Genomic DNA, 21,209 nt, shown 5'->3' on the forward strand with positions numbered 1-21,209 from the left:
GAATCAAATAAATAAAAACTGAATCAGGGGAATTTCAAGACTATGGACAACAAAGGCTATTTCTATTCTATTCTAACTCATAATTGTGTAAGAGAAAAACAAATTATCCTATTTAGGCCTGTCACGATAGCAAATTTTGCTGAGCGATTAATTGTCTCAAAAAATTATTGCGATAAACGATAATATTGTTTGAAGACCTTTTTACACTGATTTAATGGAAATGACGTAATAATGCATGTGATTTCCTGCCAAAGATAGATACACTTTATTTTCAAAAGAATATTTAGCACTGGAGCTGATAAACAAAATAAACAAAACAACCAAAAACAAAATGGATTCTCAGTCTCCATTAACAAAAAATGTACTTGATAAAAACTAAACAACATAAGGCCAAAGTGGAAATAAATACTGCATTCAACCAAAAGACTGCAGATTATGAAGTCTGTATATTATGTTACCCTTCAGTAATAATTAGATTTAAATAGAGAAGATGGGCACATCGACTACCTGATGCAATAGTTCACACTACATGATTTTTGCTCCTATTTTTCCCTTTATGACAATCTTAAGACGTTGGTCTTTGTAAGATTGTGTTGTGTGTTACGTTAGATCGTCGTTGCCGCTCCGATCTAAATCAGGGGTTTTCCCCGACTGGGAGCTTTAACTACACCTGTTGAATGTGACCAATCAGAGCCAATCAGAAAGCGCGGATTCTCCTCGTGTTTTCTGAGGGGAAATTACGTCGGGGAATCCCAAACAGCTGACACGGCGCAACCCGAAGTCCAGCGGACATTGGAGATGATACCTGGAAACAACATTAATATTTATTCAACATGCAAAGAATATAGAAATGACAAGGGGAGGAGTTGGAGCGAAATTACTACCGCAGTTGATAAACCCGGTAACTTTTCAGCTGTTCTTCGTTAACGTGACGTAAATAGGTTCTAATGATTTTCATTCAGTCAGGACTTTACGCTGACACTAGCCACATGCATTGCAGGTAGATTGTAGTAAAGCGTTGATTAATGCCTGGTTTTAAAATTAGTTAACTGGACTTGCAGCCATTATTTTGTGCCCATTGTTGGACACCACACGGCAGGACCGAACCCGATCGAACCGTTATACCTAGGATTTCTGTCGGCTAATGTGTGATCTGTCAGGTTTTGAAAATGGGCCGACAATCGGCCGTGTCGTGTGCGCTGGGCTTTACACTAAGGAAATGAGGAAGGAGGGTCAGTGGAGAGCACCGGAGTTCAGCCTTTTTTCATTCAGTGTCATCAACAGAAAGAGAAAAAGGTCGGAAGAGACGATAATGCCGATAATTGAAATGACGTCGATAGTTTTAATTTATCGTACGATTAATCGATTTATCGTTTATCGCGACAGGCCTAATCCTATTCTATGTTAAGTAGCTTCACATTGGGAGCTTTGTTTGAAATCCCACATATCAATTTCAGCATGTCTTACATCTAATTAAAAAATTACAAATTTGAAAAGTGCTTTCTAATTTCCCTTCAACACATTGTTCAGGATAAGATTCAAAAAGACATAACAAAGACAAGAATGTGCACTTCTTAATGTGGTTTTATTAAGTCTACAGCTTGTGAATAGTGACAGTGAAGGGGATCTACAGTACACAGCAGGCAGAAAGATTTCAGCAGACTCCAACGCTTCACTCCTCATCAAACCCTTTCTGTTGCAGCCCCGAAATTTGGAGATGGAGAAAAAGAGAAACAGCCATGTAGTATTCAGCGTAGTGTGGCATCAGCACACTCTAAGTGTGCATAGCACATGGAAGTTTTTTGATAAAATTTGCATGCTTCCTACCTTGGGGCCAGAGTCACGGCTCTTGACCCGCATCTTGTTGACTTGAGACTCGGCGATGTCAGCTCTCTCTTCAGCCTCGTCCAGCTCATGCTGCATCTTTCGGAACTTGGAAAGATGAACATTAGCCTGTTCCTCCTGGTTGAAAATAAAACAGGAAACAGAAATATTCATTGAAGAATTCATATAAATACTTTGACACATCTTCACACTTACAGCCTCCTCAGCAGATCTTTTGTAGGCTTTGACTTTCAGCTGCAGTTTGTCCACCAAGTCTTGCAGTCGGGCGATATTTTTTCGATCTTCCTCGGTCTATAGATGATGAGAGACAATGTTAATATATCAAACTGCTGCTAAATGACCCTTGAATAGCATTGTTGGATACTGGATATTGCATTCAGCACACCTGATAGGTCAGCTCCTTGATGCGGCGCTCATATTTACGGACTCCTTTCACAGCTTCACTGCTTTTCTTCTGCTCCATTTCTACTTCGTTTTCTAGTTCCCGCACCTTAATAACATTTTGTGCATACCTTATATTTTCCAGTTTTTTGTTCGTTTGCAAATATACTATATATTTTCAGTACATATGTGCAAAAACGGATGTGCTCACCCTGGCCTCGAGCTTCTGGACCTGTTTCTTGCCTCCCTTCATGGCGATCTGTTCGGCTTCATCCAGACGGTGCTGCAGATCTTTGATGGTCTGCTCCATGTTCTTCTTCATGCGCTCCAGGTGAGCGCTGGTGTCCTGCTCTTTCTTCAGCTCCTCTGCCATCATGGCAGCATCAGTGATGGCCTTCTTGGCCTTCTCTTCAGCATTTCTGCATTCCTGCAGCGTGTCCTCCACTTCAGATTGAAGCTGGACTGTATCACCCTCCAGCTTCTTCTTCTGGTTTATCAGGCTGGTGTTCTGCATGGTTTCAAAATTAGATATTTGAGTTTGTGAAGCTGTTATTTTTTCATACAGGGAGTGTTGTTACCTTTGAGATGTAGTCTCACCTGTGAGTGCAGTAGCTGCACCCGCTCACTAACATCCAGCAGCTCTTGCTCAGCAAGTTTGCGGCTTCGTTCAGTTTGCTCTAAAGCGCCCCTCAGTTCCTCCAGTTCTGCCTGAAGCAGGTTGTTGCGTCTTTCAACAATGGCAAGGTTTTCCTTCATGTCATCATTGCCTCGCAGAGCATCATCAAGTTGGAGTTGAGCATCCTATAAATGAATGTGAAACAATTTTTTTATCAGGTTTGATGTTTTTAAACTAAGGCAATACCACAATTACGTTTCCCATTACTTACTGACCTTAAGATGTGCATGAACAGACTTGAGTTGTTTCTGGGACTCAGCTGCCTGCCTGTTGGCTTGGCTAAGCTGGATCTCCATCTCGTTGAGGTCTCCCTCCATCTTCTTTTTCAGACGAAGGGCTTCATTCCTGCTGCGGCACTCGGCCTCAAGAGAACTCTGCAGGGTGTCGATTGTCCTCTGCAGGTTCCTCTTGCACTGCTCCATTTCCTCATCTTTCTCAGCCAGTTTACGCTCCATTTCACTCTTAATCTGGTTAAACTCAAGCTGAACTCTCAGTATCTTGCCTTCCTCGTGTTCAAGGGAACCCTTTGACACAGATCCGGACTCTGGTTTGAAATCTGACTTTTATTTTAAGCTATGTATTAACCTAAGTTGGTTATAATCTTACCTCTGCTTCCTCGAGGGCAGACTGAATCTCCCCTTTTTCCTGCTCCAGCTGCTTTCGAGCTTTCTCCAACTCATGGACTGTTTTCCCACCTTCACCAAGTTGCTCAGTGAGGTCAGAAATTTCCTCTGTTAATGAAAGTGCATCCATTCAGTTTTGCCTCGCCTATTTTACATTTCTCATTCAGTGATTTATTACCTTGAAGGTTCTTGTTCTCCCTCTTCATGGTCTCCAGATGTTCAAGAGACTCTTCGTAGGAGTTTTTAAGTTTGAAGAGTTCAGTGCTCAATGATCTGGCTTCTTTCTGAGAACTTTCCAGCTCACACTGAGATTCTTCATACTTCTGCTTCCACTCTGACAACACCTGGACATTGAGATTCAAATCCAGATGTAAAATCTCATTCGACACATTACATTTTCTACTATTATACTTTTTCTTTGATAAAAGCAATATTAGGTGAAAATATGTTTTTTTTATCCAGATGTTATTTACAGTTTCATTATATAGCAGTTAAATATATCCAAATTAAACAATAATGCAGAAACAATGATGTATCGTATTGCTTGTTATGCATTTAACCAAAACATGTTGCTCATACCGTACCCTCCCCATTGCTTTCTGATATGCTTCATCTCATTCCTCATAACAGAGCCTACCACGAATGCACAAGCTAGTTAGCATTGCTACCAAAGATGGCCGATAAATAGTTTTCCTATAATGTTAAGTTGTTTCTCTGCCATTAGCACATTTAGCAGTGAGTACACGAATGTGATTGGCAGCTAAGAGTCATGACTTGTTCTAGTTTTGTAAGCAATCTGGTTTTCTTACATATTGGTAAATAAATAATCACACACTAAATTATGTCATGTGCTTGTTAGTTTTCTCATACATGTGGTTATTATTTTAATGTGATGGTGGACCAGACTTGTTTGTGTGTTTTTTAAAGAAAATGTCCAACATACTTTGTCAAAGTTCCTTTGCTTCTTGTCCAGAGCAGCAGCAACAGCATTAGACCTCTCCACATCCACCATGAGATCTTCAATCTCATTCTGCAGCCTGTGTTTGGTCTTCTCCAGAGAGGAGCACTTGGCATTCACTGCTTCAACAGCCTCCTCAGCCTCCTGCAGACGCTGAGCCAGCTTCTTCCTGGATTATTGAAGAATCCAGGAATGAGATTGGCTGCTTTCAAACTTTTTACAGTCATTGAAATTCAAATGTGCTGTACTCACTTGGCTTCCTCCAGTTCCTCGGTTCTCTGGATGGCATCAGTTTCGTACTTGGTTCTCCACTGAGCCACCTCAGTGTTGGCCTTGGACATGCTGCGCTGCAGTTCAGCCTTGGCCTCCTGCTCCTCCTCGTACTGCTCCCTGAGGAGGTCACAGTCATGGCGAGCAGACTGTACCGCATGGGCTAATGCATTCTTGGCCTGAAGTCAAGATAAATTATATATGGCTTAAGCTTTTTTTTTGTAAAATAAATAAAAAAAATCATTCATACTGTATTATCCAGAAATGATTTCACACCTTTATCTCTTCTTCCAGTTGTCGTTTTAGGTCTTCAAGCTGTTGATTGTAGGAATTTTTTCCTCTGGTGAGCTGAGAAATAAGTGATTCTTTCTCCTCCATTTGTCTTGAAAGCTCATCTGTAGATGTCAAAAATGTTCATATGTACATGCCTCTTTATAGAAAACTAGTAATTTTCTAAGTGGAAAATAAGACTAACCATTCTCAGCTTGAAGTTTGGCTTTCTGGGTGGTGAAGTCATTGAGAGATCTTTGGTATTCATCACATTTTGTTCTGTATTCATTTGTTTGATCCTCTAAAGTTCTGCAAGTTTTCTCCAGGATAGTCTGAAAAGAAATGGTGCACATATCAGAGACCTTGCATAGTACTTTTTTGCTGAGGTTGTTGTTGTCTAGAAAGCTATCAGAACACCACACATACCTTAGACTTGACAATCTGCTCCATACTGGACACAACATCATCCAGCTCCAGTCTAAGCTCGCTCTTCTCCTTCTCCAGCTTCTGCTTGACTCTCTGCAGGTTGTCGATCTGTTCTCCCAGGTCAGCAACAGTGTCGGCTTGTTTCTTCCTGAGAGTGGCAGTGGTGGCTTCATGGTGCAGGGTGGCCTCTTCGAGGTCTCTGCGGAGTTTCTGGAACTCGGCCTCCCTCTTCTTGTTCATCTCAATCTGGGCGGCTGTGGCTCCTCCAGCCTCCTCCAGTCTCTCACTGATCTCCTCTAACTCTCTAGCCAAGTCTGCTCTCTGCTTCTCCACCTTGGCTCGAGCAGCTCGTTCTGCTTCAAGCTCTTCCTCTAGTTCCTCCACACGGGCCTACCATTGGAGTGGTGTAAATTTGTTGCATCAGTACTTTGTGAACTTGTGTAGAACTTTAATAATGATCATGTAATGGCAAGGTTTTACCTGCAGCTCTTTTAACTTCTTCTGAAGTTGGCTGATTATAGCCAGGTCATCTTCCAGTTTGCTGTTCAGCTGACTGATTTCAAAGTCTTTCCTGCAGGATTTTTTCTTGTTAGTTTTAGGCTACAAAAACAGTGACCAATGGTGTTTTGTGAATAAACTCATTACATAATATTATAGTAGGTGTATACTTTTTCAGGCGCTCCTCCAGCTGTTGCTTATCATTTTCGAGATCCATTATGGACTCCTGGCTCAACTTTAAGTCTCCCTCCAGCTTCCTCTTTGCCCTCTCAAGATCCATCCTAATCTTCTTTTCTTGCTCAAGAGATCCTTCAAGCTAAAAACAAAGAAATAACTGTTGTAACTGCTTAGCATTTTACAATGCAGTTTAGAATAGTGTCAAGTTACTGTATTTTGATTCTATTCAATGTCATCTTACATCGTCCACTTGCTGTTCCAGCTTCGTCTTGGCCTTGGTCAGAGTGTTGACTTTGTCTTCCTCACTCTGCAGGTCATCCAGGGTTTGTTGATGAGCTTCCTGTAAAGCTTTTTTCTCCTTTGTGAGCTTGGCGATGATTTCGTCCAAAGCAGCCATCTCCTCTGTCAGGTTCTTGACCTAGAGGCCAAAAGGTTTTCAGTGTGTACCAATGGTATTTGACATGTGTTTTGGTGTAATGGTTGGTCATTGTGGTACCTTGTTCTCTGTAGCGTGTTTCTCTTTCTCCACCTTTGCCAGAGTTAGCTCCAAGTCGTCAATGTCCTTCTTTAACTCAGAGCATTCATCCTCCAGCTTCCTCTTCTTAGCGGTCAGCTCAGCATTAATCTCCTCCTCATCCTCCAGTCTTTCTGTCAGCTCTTTGATTTTTGATTCCAGTTGGATTTTGTTTTTGATCAGTCCCTCACATCGCTCCTCTGCATCGCAGAGATTATCTTGTTCCTGTCGAACATGAGTTATTAGTGGGGGAGGGGGGACTCAGCAACATCTTCAGAGAAAATTCAGAAATATTGTTATTCTTACAGTTTGGACTTGTAGCTGCAGGTCATTCTTCTCTTGGAGAAGGGAGACCATTTTTTCTTCTAGCTCTTTTCTGCGAGCTTCAGATTTTGCATAGGCCTCTTTCAGTTTCAGGAATTCTTCCTTCATGTTGGCCATCTCCTTTTCTGCTTCAGCAGATTTCAGGAGAGGTTTGATCTTGAAGAACAACTTCATCCAGGGCCAATTCTTGACCCCCATGAAGGCGCGGATGTTCCACTGGATTACCAATAGGGCATCTCTATTTAAAAATATATATATATTTGAAAACACTTTTATTGAAAATATGACCAGAAGCAGCTAACTGTAACGTGTAAAGAACATTGTAAGTTGTATGAAACAAACCTGCGCTCCACCATCTTCTGATACTCTATACGAGACAAAAGACCACGAGACCTGGCTTGAATTGCAGTAATGATTTTGGAAAGACGCTCATCTCTCATCTCCTCGAGTAGACCCAGCAGTCCAGCCTTGAAGAACACCTAAATACGGCATTTAATTTTAAAAAGTTACCTATTATTGCCTGTCCGTGTCGTAATTCATATCCTTTGTTCCCTTTTGTCTTAGAAAACCCAGGCGGTACCTTAGTGTGCCCAAACTTGTACTGGTTATGATCGATATCAAGAGATCCAAGAAGTTTTTCGGCTCCCTTCCTGCTGTCAATGAACTGTCCCTCAGGGATGGCAGCAGGATTCAAGATACGATATCTGGGAAATCATATATTTGTTAGCAGGACATTGTAGAGAACAACTCCTGGGATGTACTAAGGTAATACCCTTTGGATGTACTGACGTAATACCTCTGCTTAAAGTCTCCATAGAGGATCCTGTTAGGGAAGCCTTTCCTACAGATCCTGATGCCTTCCAGCACACCGTTACAGCGTAGCTGGTGCATCACCAGAGGGTTCTCCATGGCCCCAGGAGTCTTGGTCTCGTTGGGGATGATGCAGCGTACAAAGTGGGGGTGGGTAGACCTTAGATTGGTCATCAACTTATTCAAGTTCTCCTTTAATATGGATATGCAAAAATATATAGAATTTGGATTTTTAAGCCATACATTTACAGGAAATTAAGTATACCGGAAGTGTATATACTTTACCCTATGGAGAGCGGACACAGTCTGAAACGATGATCCTTTCTTCTTCTTTTCTTTTTTACCCTCACTGGCTTCAGACATTACTTTAATGTGAAATGTGCAGAGTTAGTATTTTTTACGTTAATGCAAGTATGCTACGCTTATCCATTTTCTACAAAGCAAAATACTCATGGTGGAATACCTGAATCAGCTCCTGCATAATTTGCAAAGAGAATACCAAGCAGCTTGAGTGTAGACTTCTGGTACAGCCCAACAACAGTCTCATTCAGAGGATCCTTGTTCTTCACCAGCCAGTTGTTGATATTATAGTCAACAGTTCCAGCATAGTGAACCAGGGCAAAATGAGCCTCTGGTTTGCCTTTGACAATCCTGGGTTTCTGGAAGTTGTTTGATTTTCCCAGATGATTGTCATAAAGCTTAGCTTTAAATGTAGCATCAGAGGCTTTGGGAAACATGCACTCCTCTTCGAGGATGGACATGATACCCATGGGCTGAAAGGGTAATAAAAGTGGTTTGAAACACAAGTGACCTTTTACTTTCTTCATATTTTTGATATTCTGATTCTCACCTTTTCAATCAGGTCAATACAGGCCTGCAGATCCATACCAAAGTCAATGAAAGTCCATTCAATTCCTTCTTTCTTGTATTCTTCCTGCTCCAGCACAAACATGTGGTGGTTGAAAAACTGTTGCAGTTTTTCATTGGTGAAGTTGATGCACAGCTGCTCGAAGGTGTTGAACTAAAAAAGAAAACATATCTTTGTTGTTTCATTTAGATTACTTGTAGATCTGGTCATTATTTGCAAATAAGATAATTTACATCAAAGATCTCAAACCCAGCAATGTCCAGCACTCCAATGAAGTACTGGCGAGGCTGCTTTGTCTCCAGTGACTGGTTGATTCTTATGACCATCCAGAGGAACATCTTCTCATAAACAGCTTTGGACAAAGCTCCAACAGCATAGTACACCTGCGAAATGGACAGTCAGCCACATTTTAAAAAGAAAGCTTCAAGTTTAGTTTAGAGCATATTTGCCTCGGAGGATTTAAAATGGAGATATTATATACAAACCCACAGATTAAACCATTTTAAGACTGTCTCTCTTCTTTTACCTGGGCAACATTTTGTCCCTTGGTCACCCACTCATTCCCCACTTTGACTCTTGGGTGACAGAGACCTTTGATGAGGTCAGCAGAGTTCAGGCCCATCAGATACGCTGATTTGTCAGCATCTAAGAGAAACACACAAACAGCAATGCTGAATACACATCAAGTTTCTGCATGTTTACAAATGTCAGAGTTCTTTTCTCACCCTCGGTGCCATCGGCCTCTGCTTGCTCCTCGCGAGGCCTCTGCTTAAACTTCATGTTGCCATAATGCATGATGGCACCAATGAGCTTGTACACAGAGTTTTTTTCTTCTTGAGTGAAGCCCAACACATCGAAGGCATTCTGAAGAAGAAAACAGTCACATCTCAATAAACCACATTATTATTCATCTAAATATTTTGCAACATATTTAACATTTCCATTTAGTTATGTTTCTTTTTCATAAACTAATGTCTAGTAAAGATGGAGAAACTTACGTCAGTTGCCATCAGTTCCTCTGCGTCATCTATGGAGGCCACTTGAGTTTCCCCCTGAGAGATGAATGCATAATCGTATGGATTGTTTGTGATCAGCAGCATCTCTGAGGATGAGATAGATCAATATAACATCAGGCAAAAAAACATTACAACATAATTAACTGCTTTTTCTACTGTACTGTGCTAACCCAGGATTTCGGGTTTCTTGTTGGAAAGAATCTGGTAGAAAATGTGATAATCTCGCTCGGCCCTGAGTTGGAAGGTCACACGAGATTTCTCCAGCAGGTCTTCAGACAACCAGAGAGATGTCACAACCATGAAAAAAAAAGAGACCGGCAAAATTTCTGGTTGTAAAAACCAAAAGGATACTTACATGTCTCGATATCAGCAGAAGCTAATTTTCCTCTGGTGTCGAAGTGAATTCGGATGAATTTACCCTGAACGGTCAAAATTAAAAAAAATATCAATTTGCAAAAAATGCTCCTGTCGGTTAGCTCCTTTTCCTCCCCCCTTCTGTTGCTACAGAATTTTTCCATCTTGTACAACAAGAGGAAAAAAATTGTCTATTACCTAACTTAAGATAAATCAGGGTTTCAGAAATACGAAACAGTCACTGTGTTGAAACCAAACCTTTTACATGATTGGGACATTAAATAAATAACACAAAAATAATCAAGAATGCAAAGTGGGCACTCACAAATCTGGAGGAGTTGTCATTCCTGATGGTCTTAGCATTGCCAAAGGCCTCCAGAGCAGGGTTAGCCTGAATGATTTGATCCTCCAGGGTACCCTGTCAAACAAACATTACAATTACTGAAAGATCCAACATGAACCTCTAACTACTTCCAATTGAATCAAGTGATGTTAAACTCAAAAAGATTCATTACATTTTAAAGTTTGCTTACAGTTGCTACTTCAGGAAGATATGAAGGGTAGCTTTAGTTTATCCCTTTGCTCATATTACTTTTGCTTTGCCAGAAAAATGACTCAATTTTTATTATTTTCCAGCTGCATTGAGCTCTGAAAAAGCCCGTCACATACCTTGTCTTTTGCATTGGGGTCTTTCTTAATACCTCCAGCTGCAATACTTGCAAAGTACTGGATGACTCTTTTGGTGTTCACAGTCTTTCCTGCACCAGATTCTCCTCTGTAGGAGCAGAGTTACACAGCAAAACAAATCCATTCCTGAATGCAGAATAAGATATTGATTTTAGATCATATTCTACTACATTTAAGATGAAATGTATTTACATACGTGATCAGAATTGACTGGTTTTCACGGTCTGTCAAAAGGTTTTTGAAGAACATTTTTATCAGTGAGGACAACAAACCCCATTGAGAATGCTTTCTGTAGGACATTGATTGCCTGTACCTGCCAGCATGTACTGGTAGGCATTATCAGAGATGGAGAAGATGTGAGGAGGAGCTTCACTCCTCTTCTTTCCCCTGTAGGCAACGACCACCTCTTGGTTGTAGACTGGCAGCCACTTGTAGGGGTTGACAGTCACACAGAACAGCCCAGAGTAGGTCTGAGAGATCATAGAAAATCACACTATTTCACCATCTTTTGGGTGGATAGAATTAAAACTTCCTGAGCCGTGCACTAATGAAAGTTTATTGTTTGTTGCTTACTCACATAGATCATCCATGCTGCGTAGCGCTCTTTGAGGTTAAACAGCACAGCTGGCTCATGGAGAAAGGTCAGCATGGCCATGTCCTCGATCTTGTCAAACTTGGGAGGGTTCTGTTGCAGAATGTCTGCCTCTTTGACAGTAACAGTCTGGAGCAAGGAAAGTTTAATATATTGGTCTTTTTATTTGTTTTCATACACCAGCTGGAAAATGAATTCATGTCCCTCAATTTGGTTTGTCTCCTTAATTGAGATCTTAGGGGATAAAGCAACGCAGAACAGAGCATATTATAGTGATCCTTTGCATATTATGGCAAAGGATAGTGATGTATTGTTTTTTAAAAAAGAAAATCATTAAATAAATCTGAAAAATGTTGCATGCATTTTTATTGGGCCCCACAAATTAACTTATTTTGCCGCAATTAAGCTGAAAGTCTTTAGCTCGAGCTCTATCTAATTGTCGAAGTATTTGTGTCTAATTGTCAAAGTGTTTGTGTCTAATTGTCAAAGTGTTTGTGTCTAATTGTCAAAGTGTTTGTGTCTAATTGTCAAAGTGTTTGTGTCTAATTGTCAAAGTGTTTGTGTCTAATTGTCAAAGTGTTTGCGAACATTGATTTTCAAGTCCTACACATAGAAACACGTAGAGTTTCTGTGACACATAAAATCACAATAAAAACACACATTTTAAAGCCAAAAAATGTTAAAAACATAACGGGGTATTAATGCAGGCCACCATTCATGTAAACTATCTTTTACAGCCTCATTTTATTTTTGTAGAGCAAAAAGAGAGTGAATGCCTGATGGCACCTGAGCGACACTAATTTCAATCTCATTCTCTATACTGAGCATGTACTGCTCACATTTACTTGAGGACATGACATGTCATATCACTCACAGATTTGAACGCAGATAAACACTCTCACACACACACACACACACACACACACACACACACACCAAGGAGTAAACCTAATGCCTTCTCAACAGCCCCAACTTCACTTCATTCCGTTTTGGTAAAATATCTCAGAAAACTCACTGACAGCTGGTTTTATTTACCAGCTGAATCATTGATGTTAAAGAGCGTATTATTTATAAAGTTTATGTATGCCTGATACACTAAAGCACTCACCTTCCCATTCTGCGTCTCCACGGTGACCTTATCTCCCTCCCGGCTGACGACGGTTGCCTTCACGAACTCCTCCACCGAATCCGGGACGAAACATTCCTTCTTGATGTCGAACAGGCGCGTGGAGGCCTCCATTCGCTCCTTCTCCGACTTCCTCAGGTACGGGGCCGCCGTCCCATACACAGACATCTCTGCATCCCCCATGGCTGCAGTACTGTGGACACAAGCGAAAGATTGAGAAGTACTTGTTTAGTGACATGTCTTCCACTTGCGTTTGTAATCTATTCACAATTACATCTTTGTACAAGGGGTTTATTGACAATTTAGCATAGTAATGGGAAAATAGTCACATATTAGATTTTTTTAAAATGATGTAATTACCATGATGAACGTGAGAAAGTATAATTTACCTGTGGGTTCAGCTCAGATGAAAGATGAGATCAAGTCTTTAGGCTGAAAATCACTGAAACACCTGCAGGAAATGAAACATTTAAACATCTAGGCATGACTTCCTAAATGTATGAAATTATTTGAAATGATTTGACTTTCATCAGCCTCTTGTTCTATCATTATATATGTAATTGGTTAAAATGCATGTTTTTCACTTTGATGAAATATCAAATGAAAACCAACAGAAAGCCGCAGCAGTGGTTCATACTTACAGAGGGCAGGTGAAGATGAAGCATCTGCTGGGCCTGCAGGGGAGACGGGGATCAAATATATAACCCCAGATAACCCGCCTTACAAGGCCAAGGGCACCACCCTGACCCGATAACACCACACACACTCGCACACACTCATCGTTATCATCAGGTGCACAACTCAACACATACCACAGTGTCCCCACACACATGCATGGACACCCTGTGGTAATCATCATCATTTTTATCACTTTGCGACAGAGCTCGGCTTGGCTCTGCAGACGCCTGGCTGCCTTCTCCTCCCGTTCGGTTCTACCTTCTGTGTCCAAATAATTTTATTTTTCAGGGAAAAGAGCCAGGAACTTTCTGCTGCATAGCTCGCCCGTGACTCACCGCAGCATGCCATCGCTATCTGGGATTCGGCCGCACTTTTCCCTGTCACCTCTAGTCCGAAATACTCTTTTCAAGTGGGGACCGCTCACGAACAGAAACCAGGTTCCATGGCAGCGGGAGACATGAAGGGTTTAAACCTAGGTACAGAAAATTTGCAGAATATCACTTTTGTTGTTGCGCAACACCCCCCCCCCTCCTTTCTTTCTCTCTCACTCTCTACTTCCTCTTCTGAGAGGGGAGATGTGCTACCAGCTCTCCTTCTAACGGGTTAATTGAGTTTCCTAAATCTGCTGGGATTTACCCTGTCCAGAACTGAAGTAAACTCTGTTTAAGCTGGTTTCGAGAAACGATTCGCCTGGTTTTCTGACGGCCTACATCCAGGTGTCCCACCCTTCTTCCCCCTGTGAATTAGCCAGACTGAGCAGCCTACAGCCAACTAGTTTCACAGAGCACACCTGTTAACGGTCGCTCGTTCTCTATTTTACAACTTGCATTTGTTATTGAACCAGGTAGGTTTTAGTGACTCGGGCGAGTCCCAAGGATGACGTTTTAAATTTGGGCTACCAGCAACCTAAAAACATTTTCCACTTTTTCCTCTCCAGAATCAAACATCACAGCTATTTTACAACCATCAAAGAACTTTAAGGTGACTCATTAACTGAATGTCCACAACATCTTTTAGATTTTCTTTATGCTAAATATTTTATTAGTAAAGCATTTTTGCAAGGGTCAGTACAGCTTAATTCAGTAGCAGAAATAATCAAACAAGTAAAATCAATCATCTAGTCTATCTTTCCCTACTGCTGATACTGAGAACTAAAAAAGGGAACCTTTGAGAGAGACGGACGGAGTTTGGCGTTTCGAACCCCAGACCTGGCTTGATGATGAAGAAGGTGATGCAGCAGGAGGAAGACGCCGATCGATGAAGGCCAGGATCTCCGCAGGTCTGATGAGCCTCCTCTCCGCATGGATGGTGAACACACAGGACTTGGTGCTGGCAGGAAAAAAGGCACCAGTTCTTCTTCTTTGTCTTTGCCTTTGTCTTCATCTTTGTCTTTGGGGTCTGAACCCAGCCGATGAGAGAAGTGCGATTCGAAGCCACAAGTTGTGGGCCAGACGGGTTGGTCTCCATGAGCAGGACAGTCTTCAGCTCTGTGGCCCCGGCTCTTCTTCAGCTGCAGAGTTCTTTGTCCATCTCTTGGCTCGAAGCTGCCCGGAGGATCCAACAAAAGGTTCCTCTTTTGCACCCACTTTTTATAGGGTTTATCCACCCTTTTGGGGCGTTTTCATTGGCTGTCTGCTTAGACAGATGACCTCACATCCATCACTGTCTTACAGACATTATGTCCTGATGTCTGTGCTAATGTCTCAGGGTTGCTCAACCTCCTATGTCCATTGCCTGCACAACCTTTTACCTAAATAAGGCGTTGATCATCTCTGCTCTCCTGTTAGTTCCCCTTTTTCCCTTAACCGTTCACCTTTCACCTACCCTCTACCTCCAACATATCAGTGATGTTTAATTGCAGTTACACCTTTTACACCATTTCAAGTTCAATGTCAAAATCACATTTATATCACATTTATTTTCTTTAGCTTCTCTGATTTAGCATTCATTTATGATTTTATAACCAAAACTTATTAGTTACTCTTATTATAATCTTAATGTGAGTTATTACAGATGTTTTTCTGAAAAGAAACCAAGAATAATCCATGATTCTAATTATTTAATACCAAAGTTACAGTTACTTGTTTTTCTTGTAAGTGTTCTCACAAATGTAAGTGGAAGTATTATTACAAGTAAACCTGTATTAATATAAGTATTTTACTTTGAATCTTATCCAATTACTAATAATGTTTAGATTTCATTCTTTAAAACTTTCATGCTTTGAAATAAGGAATAGTCTCAGCTATTTTTATAAATCTGCAGGCTGGAAACTTACTTCCTCTTTTTCCAGGAAACCTGCTTTTCCTGTTTCATGAATCTCTCTGTCTGACTATGATTTCTTATGATTAGATAGAAAAAAGTAGAATTAAAGCAAAGTTTGCTTTAGACAAAAACAACACACACAACCAGATTTATTTTATTGACACTTAAGTCTACTGTTGGGCCTTGATGTCACTTGAGTGATTCATTTTAAAGATAACTTTATTTTTTATTACTGCTAAACTAAAATCTCCAGCATGGGGAAGTGGGATGAGCTCGGATTTTCTTGACACTTTATTACACTCAAATTTATTTCGTAGATTATTTTGACTATGTGGTTGATGGGCAACTGTCTGGAAAAGTTAGATCTGAAGCCTTTTGCAGTTTGTAACAAGCATTTCTTGAAACCAGGACATCTTCTGGTCTCATCTGACCAGGTGGTGGTCAGATGCTTGTTGTGCAAAAATGCTTTTTGTAGTGGCAAACTGAATCTGCACATCAGCCTCTTCTTTATTGTGAAATTTGGTGATGGCGGCATCATGTTGTGGGGACGCTTTCCTTCTGCAGGAGTGGAAGAGTTCATCAGAGCTGTTGAGAAAATGGATGGAGCTACATAAGCACAGAGAAATCCTATCAGAGGCTGCAAAAGCACTTGAGACTGGCGTTGAGGTTCAAATTCCAATAGAAAAACTACGACACATAAAGAGATACATTGTCAGACGAGTCATCATCCAATCATTTTCTTTTATTTTACAGCTCTGCATTAATTTGTGAAGATCTATCACATGCAGTTCTAATAAATAATATTAAAATTGTGGCTTTTATGTCACAAAATGTGAAAAAAGTTTAATTGATTACCGTCGGAAGGGCCTTTTTTTTGTTCATCTTTAATCCTCCTTACCTCACCTGATAATTGATGGGCCTCCCAGTTTCCTAACACGTTTGAGTGTATCTTCAACTAGTTGTCATGCACAGTTTATAATTGAAGATCAATAGTTAAGGTGAAATGACAAGGAGGGCCTACACAAATGCTTAAAGTAACCTTACCTCAAACATGACTGCGGAGAGCAATATTCAGGTAAGCTCTGAAATACGTAAGATTCGTGTTGCATTTTAGAGGTGTTGCATGAGTCTTTGTGTGACCACAATACTGTGTCTATGAAACCCACAGTTCTCCGCGGTGAAAGCTGTCAAGTGGAGGAAGAAGCGCTTAAAGGATTAGATTGTCTAAATTTCTAGCGTGTGAAGATCCTGCCAGGAGGAAGACAGGACACTTCAGAAACCTCTTAAACAGGCTTCTGGAGGTCAAATGAGGTCTAAACATATCCCTGAAATACTCGGTGGGTGAAGAAATAAACCCTTCTTAGATAGAAGGGTTTTCCTCAAGGTTTCACATTAAAACAAGCTACGTTGAGTAAAATTGCTTCTACTCACTGTTGTTAATAAACACCACAGGAAGGAGGCTGGCTCTGTGTCCCATAGTGAATGTGTTTTGTTGAGAAATGTATGAATCAACTCTAGAAGTAAAGAAACTACATTTTCTGACTGAAGCTGTTCACTGTGGTTATTACAGTGAAACATTTCCTGCACTGACATGCGACAAGGAAAAAGCCATCACTGAGTTCAACAAAGAAAGAGACAGATTACAGTTTTGAAATGCACTCGGCTGTCTGATGAGACTAACTGAACTAAAACAAGGGAAGTGTGGCATAGTTAATGTAGACCTAATTTAGCCTAAATTACTGGAGCTCATTTGTTTACCCACTAGATTGCTGTCATCTGCACTGTGGCCCCAGGAGATGAATTTACATGATGTCGCTTACTGTCACTTTGTGCTAATTGGCTTTCCAATTACTCCTTGATTTACAGGGTTGGCTGTTCGTGTAAGTTAATACGTCTCTCACTGTAACATGTTCATCATTGCCAGGTTGTAAGCCTGTGGTGGTAGATCATACAGTATGTAGCAGGCAATCCATCAGCAACCACTTTAGTGACAGAATTATAATTACCTACTGAATTTCCCCTAGTGGATCACTAAAGTACAACTAAGACAGATGGACACACCTGGGAGAATAAGGTCAGGGTGATGAAAGTTTAAATTTGTCTGCAGCCAGATTCTTCTTACTAAAACAGGAAAAGTGTAGTAAGCACTTGCTTCAGACACACTTGCAGATAAATGTTTGGCCTCTGGATGGTGACAACTTCAGGGATTTGTTTCGTCTCAAACCACTGGCAAGCGATTTGATTTATTGCTTTATTCTCCCAAATATGGAACCCCAACTAGACAAAAATCTGTACCTGAATCCAGTAGATTAAAGTTATATCTGTCAGGTTGATAAAAGGATCGGAAAAATCAGATGATATTCAAAGGATTCATCATCAACTGCCTTTCAAAGCATTGGTTTATGGTTCGACTGAACCCTGCTGGACCCTGAACTCGGAAAAAATATTTTCTAAAATTTCCATTTGGTACAGCTTTAATTTTTGAGGTGAAGGGTTTAATAATGGTGTAGTCTCTTATACTCCATGATTCTCCATGTTTGTTAGGCTCATGTTTAAAATGATGCCTGTCTCATTTGCCAAAATAAATTTGATAGGCATCAATCCAAAGGTTCTAAAATATTGCAAGAGAGTCAGTTTGAGGGAGAAATTTTTTTTTAAAATTACATTTCATTGGGCGGCACAGTGGCGCAGTTGGTAGCACTGTTGACTTGCAGCAAGAAGGTTCTGGATTCGATTCCCGGCCCGGGGTCTTTCTGCATGGAGTTTGCATGTTCTCCCTGTGCATGCGTGGGTTCTCTCTGGGTACTCCGTCTTCCTCCCACAGTCCAAAAACATGACTGTTAGGTTAATTGGTCTCTCTAAATTCTCCCTATGTGTGAGTGTGTGTGTCCTGTCTGTCTCTGTGTTGCCCTGCGACAGACTGGTGACCTGTCCAGGGTGACCCCTCCTCTCACCCGGAACGTTAGCTGGAGGTAGGCACCAGCACCTCCCGACCCCACTAAGGACAAGGGTGTTAGAAAATGGATGGATGGATGGATTTCATTTAAAATGGCACATAAACTTCTTGATAACCAATGCAAACACCTTTATGGACAGCACAATAAACAAAACCTTCTTGTAATTGTTCATTTTGATGAGCTTCAGGTTGTTGAAGTTGGAAGGCCAGCTTGCCATAACTTTACTCTTTGGGTTCCCCCTGCATATTCTCCATTAGTTGTAACTCAATGTTCATACTACAGTTCTTCTAATGAGAAGAAACACGTTTATAAAAGTGAAATACTACTTTACCCCTAAATCTTCCAAGGATATGTTGCTTGCACTGTGTAGATGTGCCGTGTGTTTATTTTTTTTATTTTCTGGTATGGTCAGGGAAAACGTGTCGACTTTATGCACTATTATTCTTTAGGAGTTCAGCAGGTGGCCACTTGATTATGAATATTAATAGAGATTTTGTTTGGGATCTTGAGTGACCTGACTGCCCTCTGCTGCAGACTGCACTGGCTGTGTTGGTGCTATGTGCCGGCCACGCTATCAGAGGCATTTTCCATCCGACAGCAGCTGAGGAGATAAAAGTTCATTTTTACCACAACTGATTGGAGCCAGATGCCATCATGGAGGACGGCAAGACTCATTTGCGTTTAGCAGCACAGCTGTTCACTCCATACGCTCAATGTTGAATAGAAATGTTGGTTTCAGTTATTTCTGCCTTGGAAAAGTACTCACTCCCCCTAAACCACGTGTGTCAAATTCAAGACCCGGGGGCCAAATCTGGCCCGCCGTAGCTTTTTATGTGGCCCTCTAGACTCCAAATTACATCAATAAGTCCCCCGAGTTTTTCACAAATGCACAAAATCAACATATCCCTGTATTTTTTTTACTGCAGATTTTTCTCAAAAGTAGCCAAAAACAATGGGTTTAAGTGACTGCCGCCTCAGCCTTGTTTGATGTCAAGTTATAGTCTGTGATTTATATGGCGAGTAATAAAAAGTCACATTTAATGTCATACATTAGTGCAAATATTGTAAAGATTTCTTACAAATGTGTCTAAATTAGCTTCACAAAATCCGTGATTTTGATTGCAAAAAAACACAAAAACAATCACAAAATTCTGGACGGACTGATCAGCATGAAAACAGGATCATTATTATTTCATTTTAAGAAACACTTATTGAATGCTGAAACAAACAGCTACTTATTGATATTTAAACAGTTCGATGATTTTATACATTCTGGCACAATCAGCCCTTTAAGAACATTGAGATTTTTGATATGACAAAAAATGAAAATGAGTTTGACACCACCGCCCCCAAACTTTTTAGCATTTTTTGCATATTTGTACGTCACGACATCAGACATGTGTTTGGGGGGATTTTATGTGATTGATGAACACAAAGTAGAACTTTCCACAGCTGAAAATGTGGAAGGAAAACTAGACATGTTTGTTTTTGCATTTTAGAGTAAAAATCTGAACGGTTTGGTGTAAGTATATTTCCAGCTCTCTTGAGCCCGTTACCGTGTAGAACCACCTTTCACTTTAATTGCAGCTGCAAGTCTTTAGAAATTTGCCTCTACCACAGGCTAAGTACAGTTAGCATAAAATGTGGCATAAAATAAATGTGTGCCACATTTTTCAGATTTTTATTCGTGAAAATTTTGAGATGTATTATTTTTGACACATTTAAGTTTGTAGTTGTGAAATGACAAAAGGTTCATGTACACTGGACTGACCTTTTTTGCCTGAATTACCGTGCTAGTGACGTTACCCAGCTCTGTAAATAGCATGTTTAGCATGAACACAGTAAAGCACATATTTATCTGTCTTTTTTAAAGGGAAGAAGCACAAGGCGCTCAGCGTGGCCATCTATAGTCGTCCTTTCAGGCTTTTTGTTTGGATGATTATTAGCACAGCAGAGACAGAGAGGCCAGCAGCTGTTTGGGCTGTCAGGCTAAGTTTTATGGAGGATTAGAGGTTAAATCCTACAGCTGACAGTTCCTCTGCCTGGAGGCCACACACAGACAGGCCCCGTTACGGAGCTGCCCAAAGAGAGCCAAAAGCAGAGGTGGGTGTGGAGCGCTTCCTGTTTCATTTTAATTGTATAATCAACCTTTCTCTCCCTGAGGATGCTTTTTTTGTTATTTCTCTCTGTGTTGTTTTTTTCTGTGCATAAATTTGTCTCTGGATTTGTATATTAAATAAATCATGAACTCTCAACCTGTTTACTGATAATTATTCTATTCTTTTCATCTTTTCCTATAGGGAAATCATTGCTCACCCCAAGTCTGGTTCTATTGGAGGTATATTCAGTTTTCAAGGGAATGATTGACTTTGTACCAATAATGTTTACTGTTCATCTTTATTTGCAAGATATTTTTAATATGAACTATGTTGTAGTTGTTGTAGAGATTAGATATAACGTAAGGCAAAGGGTTGTTTATGGAAGATCATAGTAAGGTTTGACGTTTGAAATAAACTGAAAACCACAGACATTTAGAATAAATTATAATACCGCAGTTTCTCCAGGAGGTGGCAGCACTTTGCCGCAACTGTCTTGGTAGAAAAGGAAACGTAAAAAAACAAAACAATCAAATTTGCAGATTGAAGACATTAGTAAATTATTAATTGAACATTTTAGTAACATTAATATTAATAGTCCAGCTTGTTCACCATAAATTAAATTTGTATAAGATATGCAGACTTTTTCTCATTCATATTCACTACCTTCCCTTGTTTCCCTTTCCAGCCCAGCATTTTTTTTACTATAATGTAGTCTAATCTGTAAGACTGGATTTAATTGGCTTTTTAAATTTTTTTTTAGTAAAGTCCCGTACGATGACATTTGTTGGTGCTAAACCA

At 40.4% G+C, this 21,209-nt stretch overlaps 1 protein-coding gene across 1 annotated transcript; it reads right to left on the minus strand.

The window, feature by feature from the left end:
* Window positions 1–1,566: 1,566 nt before the first annotated feature.
* LOC116721861 (myosin-7-like) lies at window positions 1,567–13,099 on the minus strand. Its single transcript, XM_032565880.1, has 39 exons — window positions 13,057–13,099; window positions 12,805–12,866; window positions 12,398–12,608; window positions 11,275–11,418; window positions 11,011–11,167; window positions 10,894–10,921; window positions 10,680–10,785; window positions 10,336–10,428; window positions 10,012–10,075; window positions 9,827–9,925; window positions 9,639–9,742; window positions 9,366–9,504; window positions 9,167–9,285; window positions 8,874–9,023; window positions 8,623–8,793; window positions 8,236–8,545; window positions 8,058–8,137; window positions 7,759–7,964; window positions 7,543–7,666; window positions 7,305–7,441; window positions 6,945–7,200; window positions 6,621–6,863; window positions 6,366–6,542; window positions 6,118–6,263; window positions 5,930–6,020; window positions 5,450–5,839; window positions 5,229–5,355; window positions 5,030–5,148; window positions 4,736–4,932; window positions 4,469–4,652; window positions 3,704–3,869; window positions 3,509–3,633; window positions 3,118–3,426; window positions 2,824–3,027; window positions 2,438–2,734; window positions 2,231–2,335; window positions 2,041–2,136; window positions 1,828–1,962; window positions 1,567–1,693 (listed from the first exon to the last, which is right to left on the minus strand). Exons 3-39 carry the CDS (start codon window positions 12,596–12,598, stop codon window positions 1,673–1,675), a joined length of 5,820 nt encoding a protein of 1,939 aa, XP_032421771.1. The 5' UTR covers window positions 12,599–12,608; window positions 12,805–12,866; window positions 13,057–13,099; the 3' UTR covers window positions 1,567–1,672.
* Between the last annotated feature and the right edge of the window lie 8,110 nt (window positions 13,100–21,209).

The sequence above is a fragment of the Xiphophorus hellerii genome, chromosome 6 (assembly GCF_003331165.1).
Source record: "Xiphophorus hellerii strain 12219 chromosome 6, Xiphophorus_hellerii-4.1, whole genome shotgun sequence".
Taxonomy (NCBI): domain Eukaryota; kingdom Metazoa; phylum Chordata; class Actinopteri; order Cyprinodontiformes; family Poeciliidae; genus Xiphophorus; species Xiphophorus hellerii.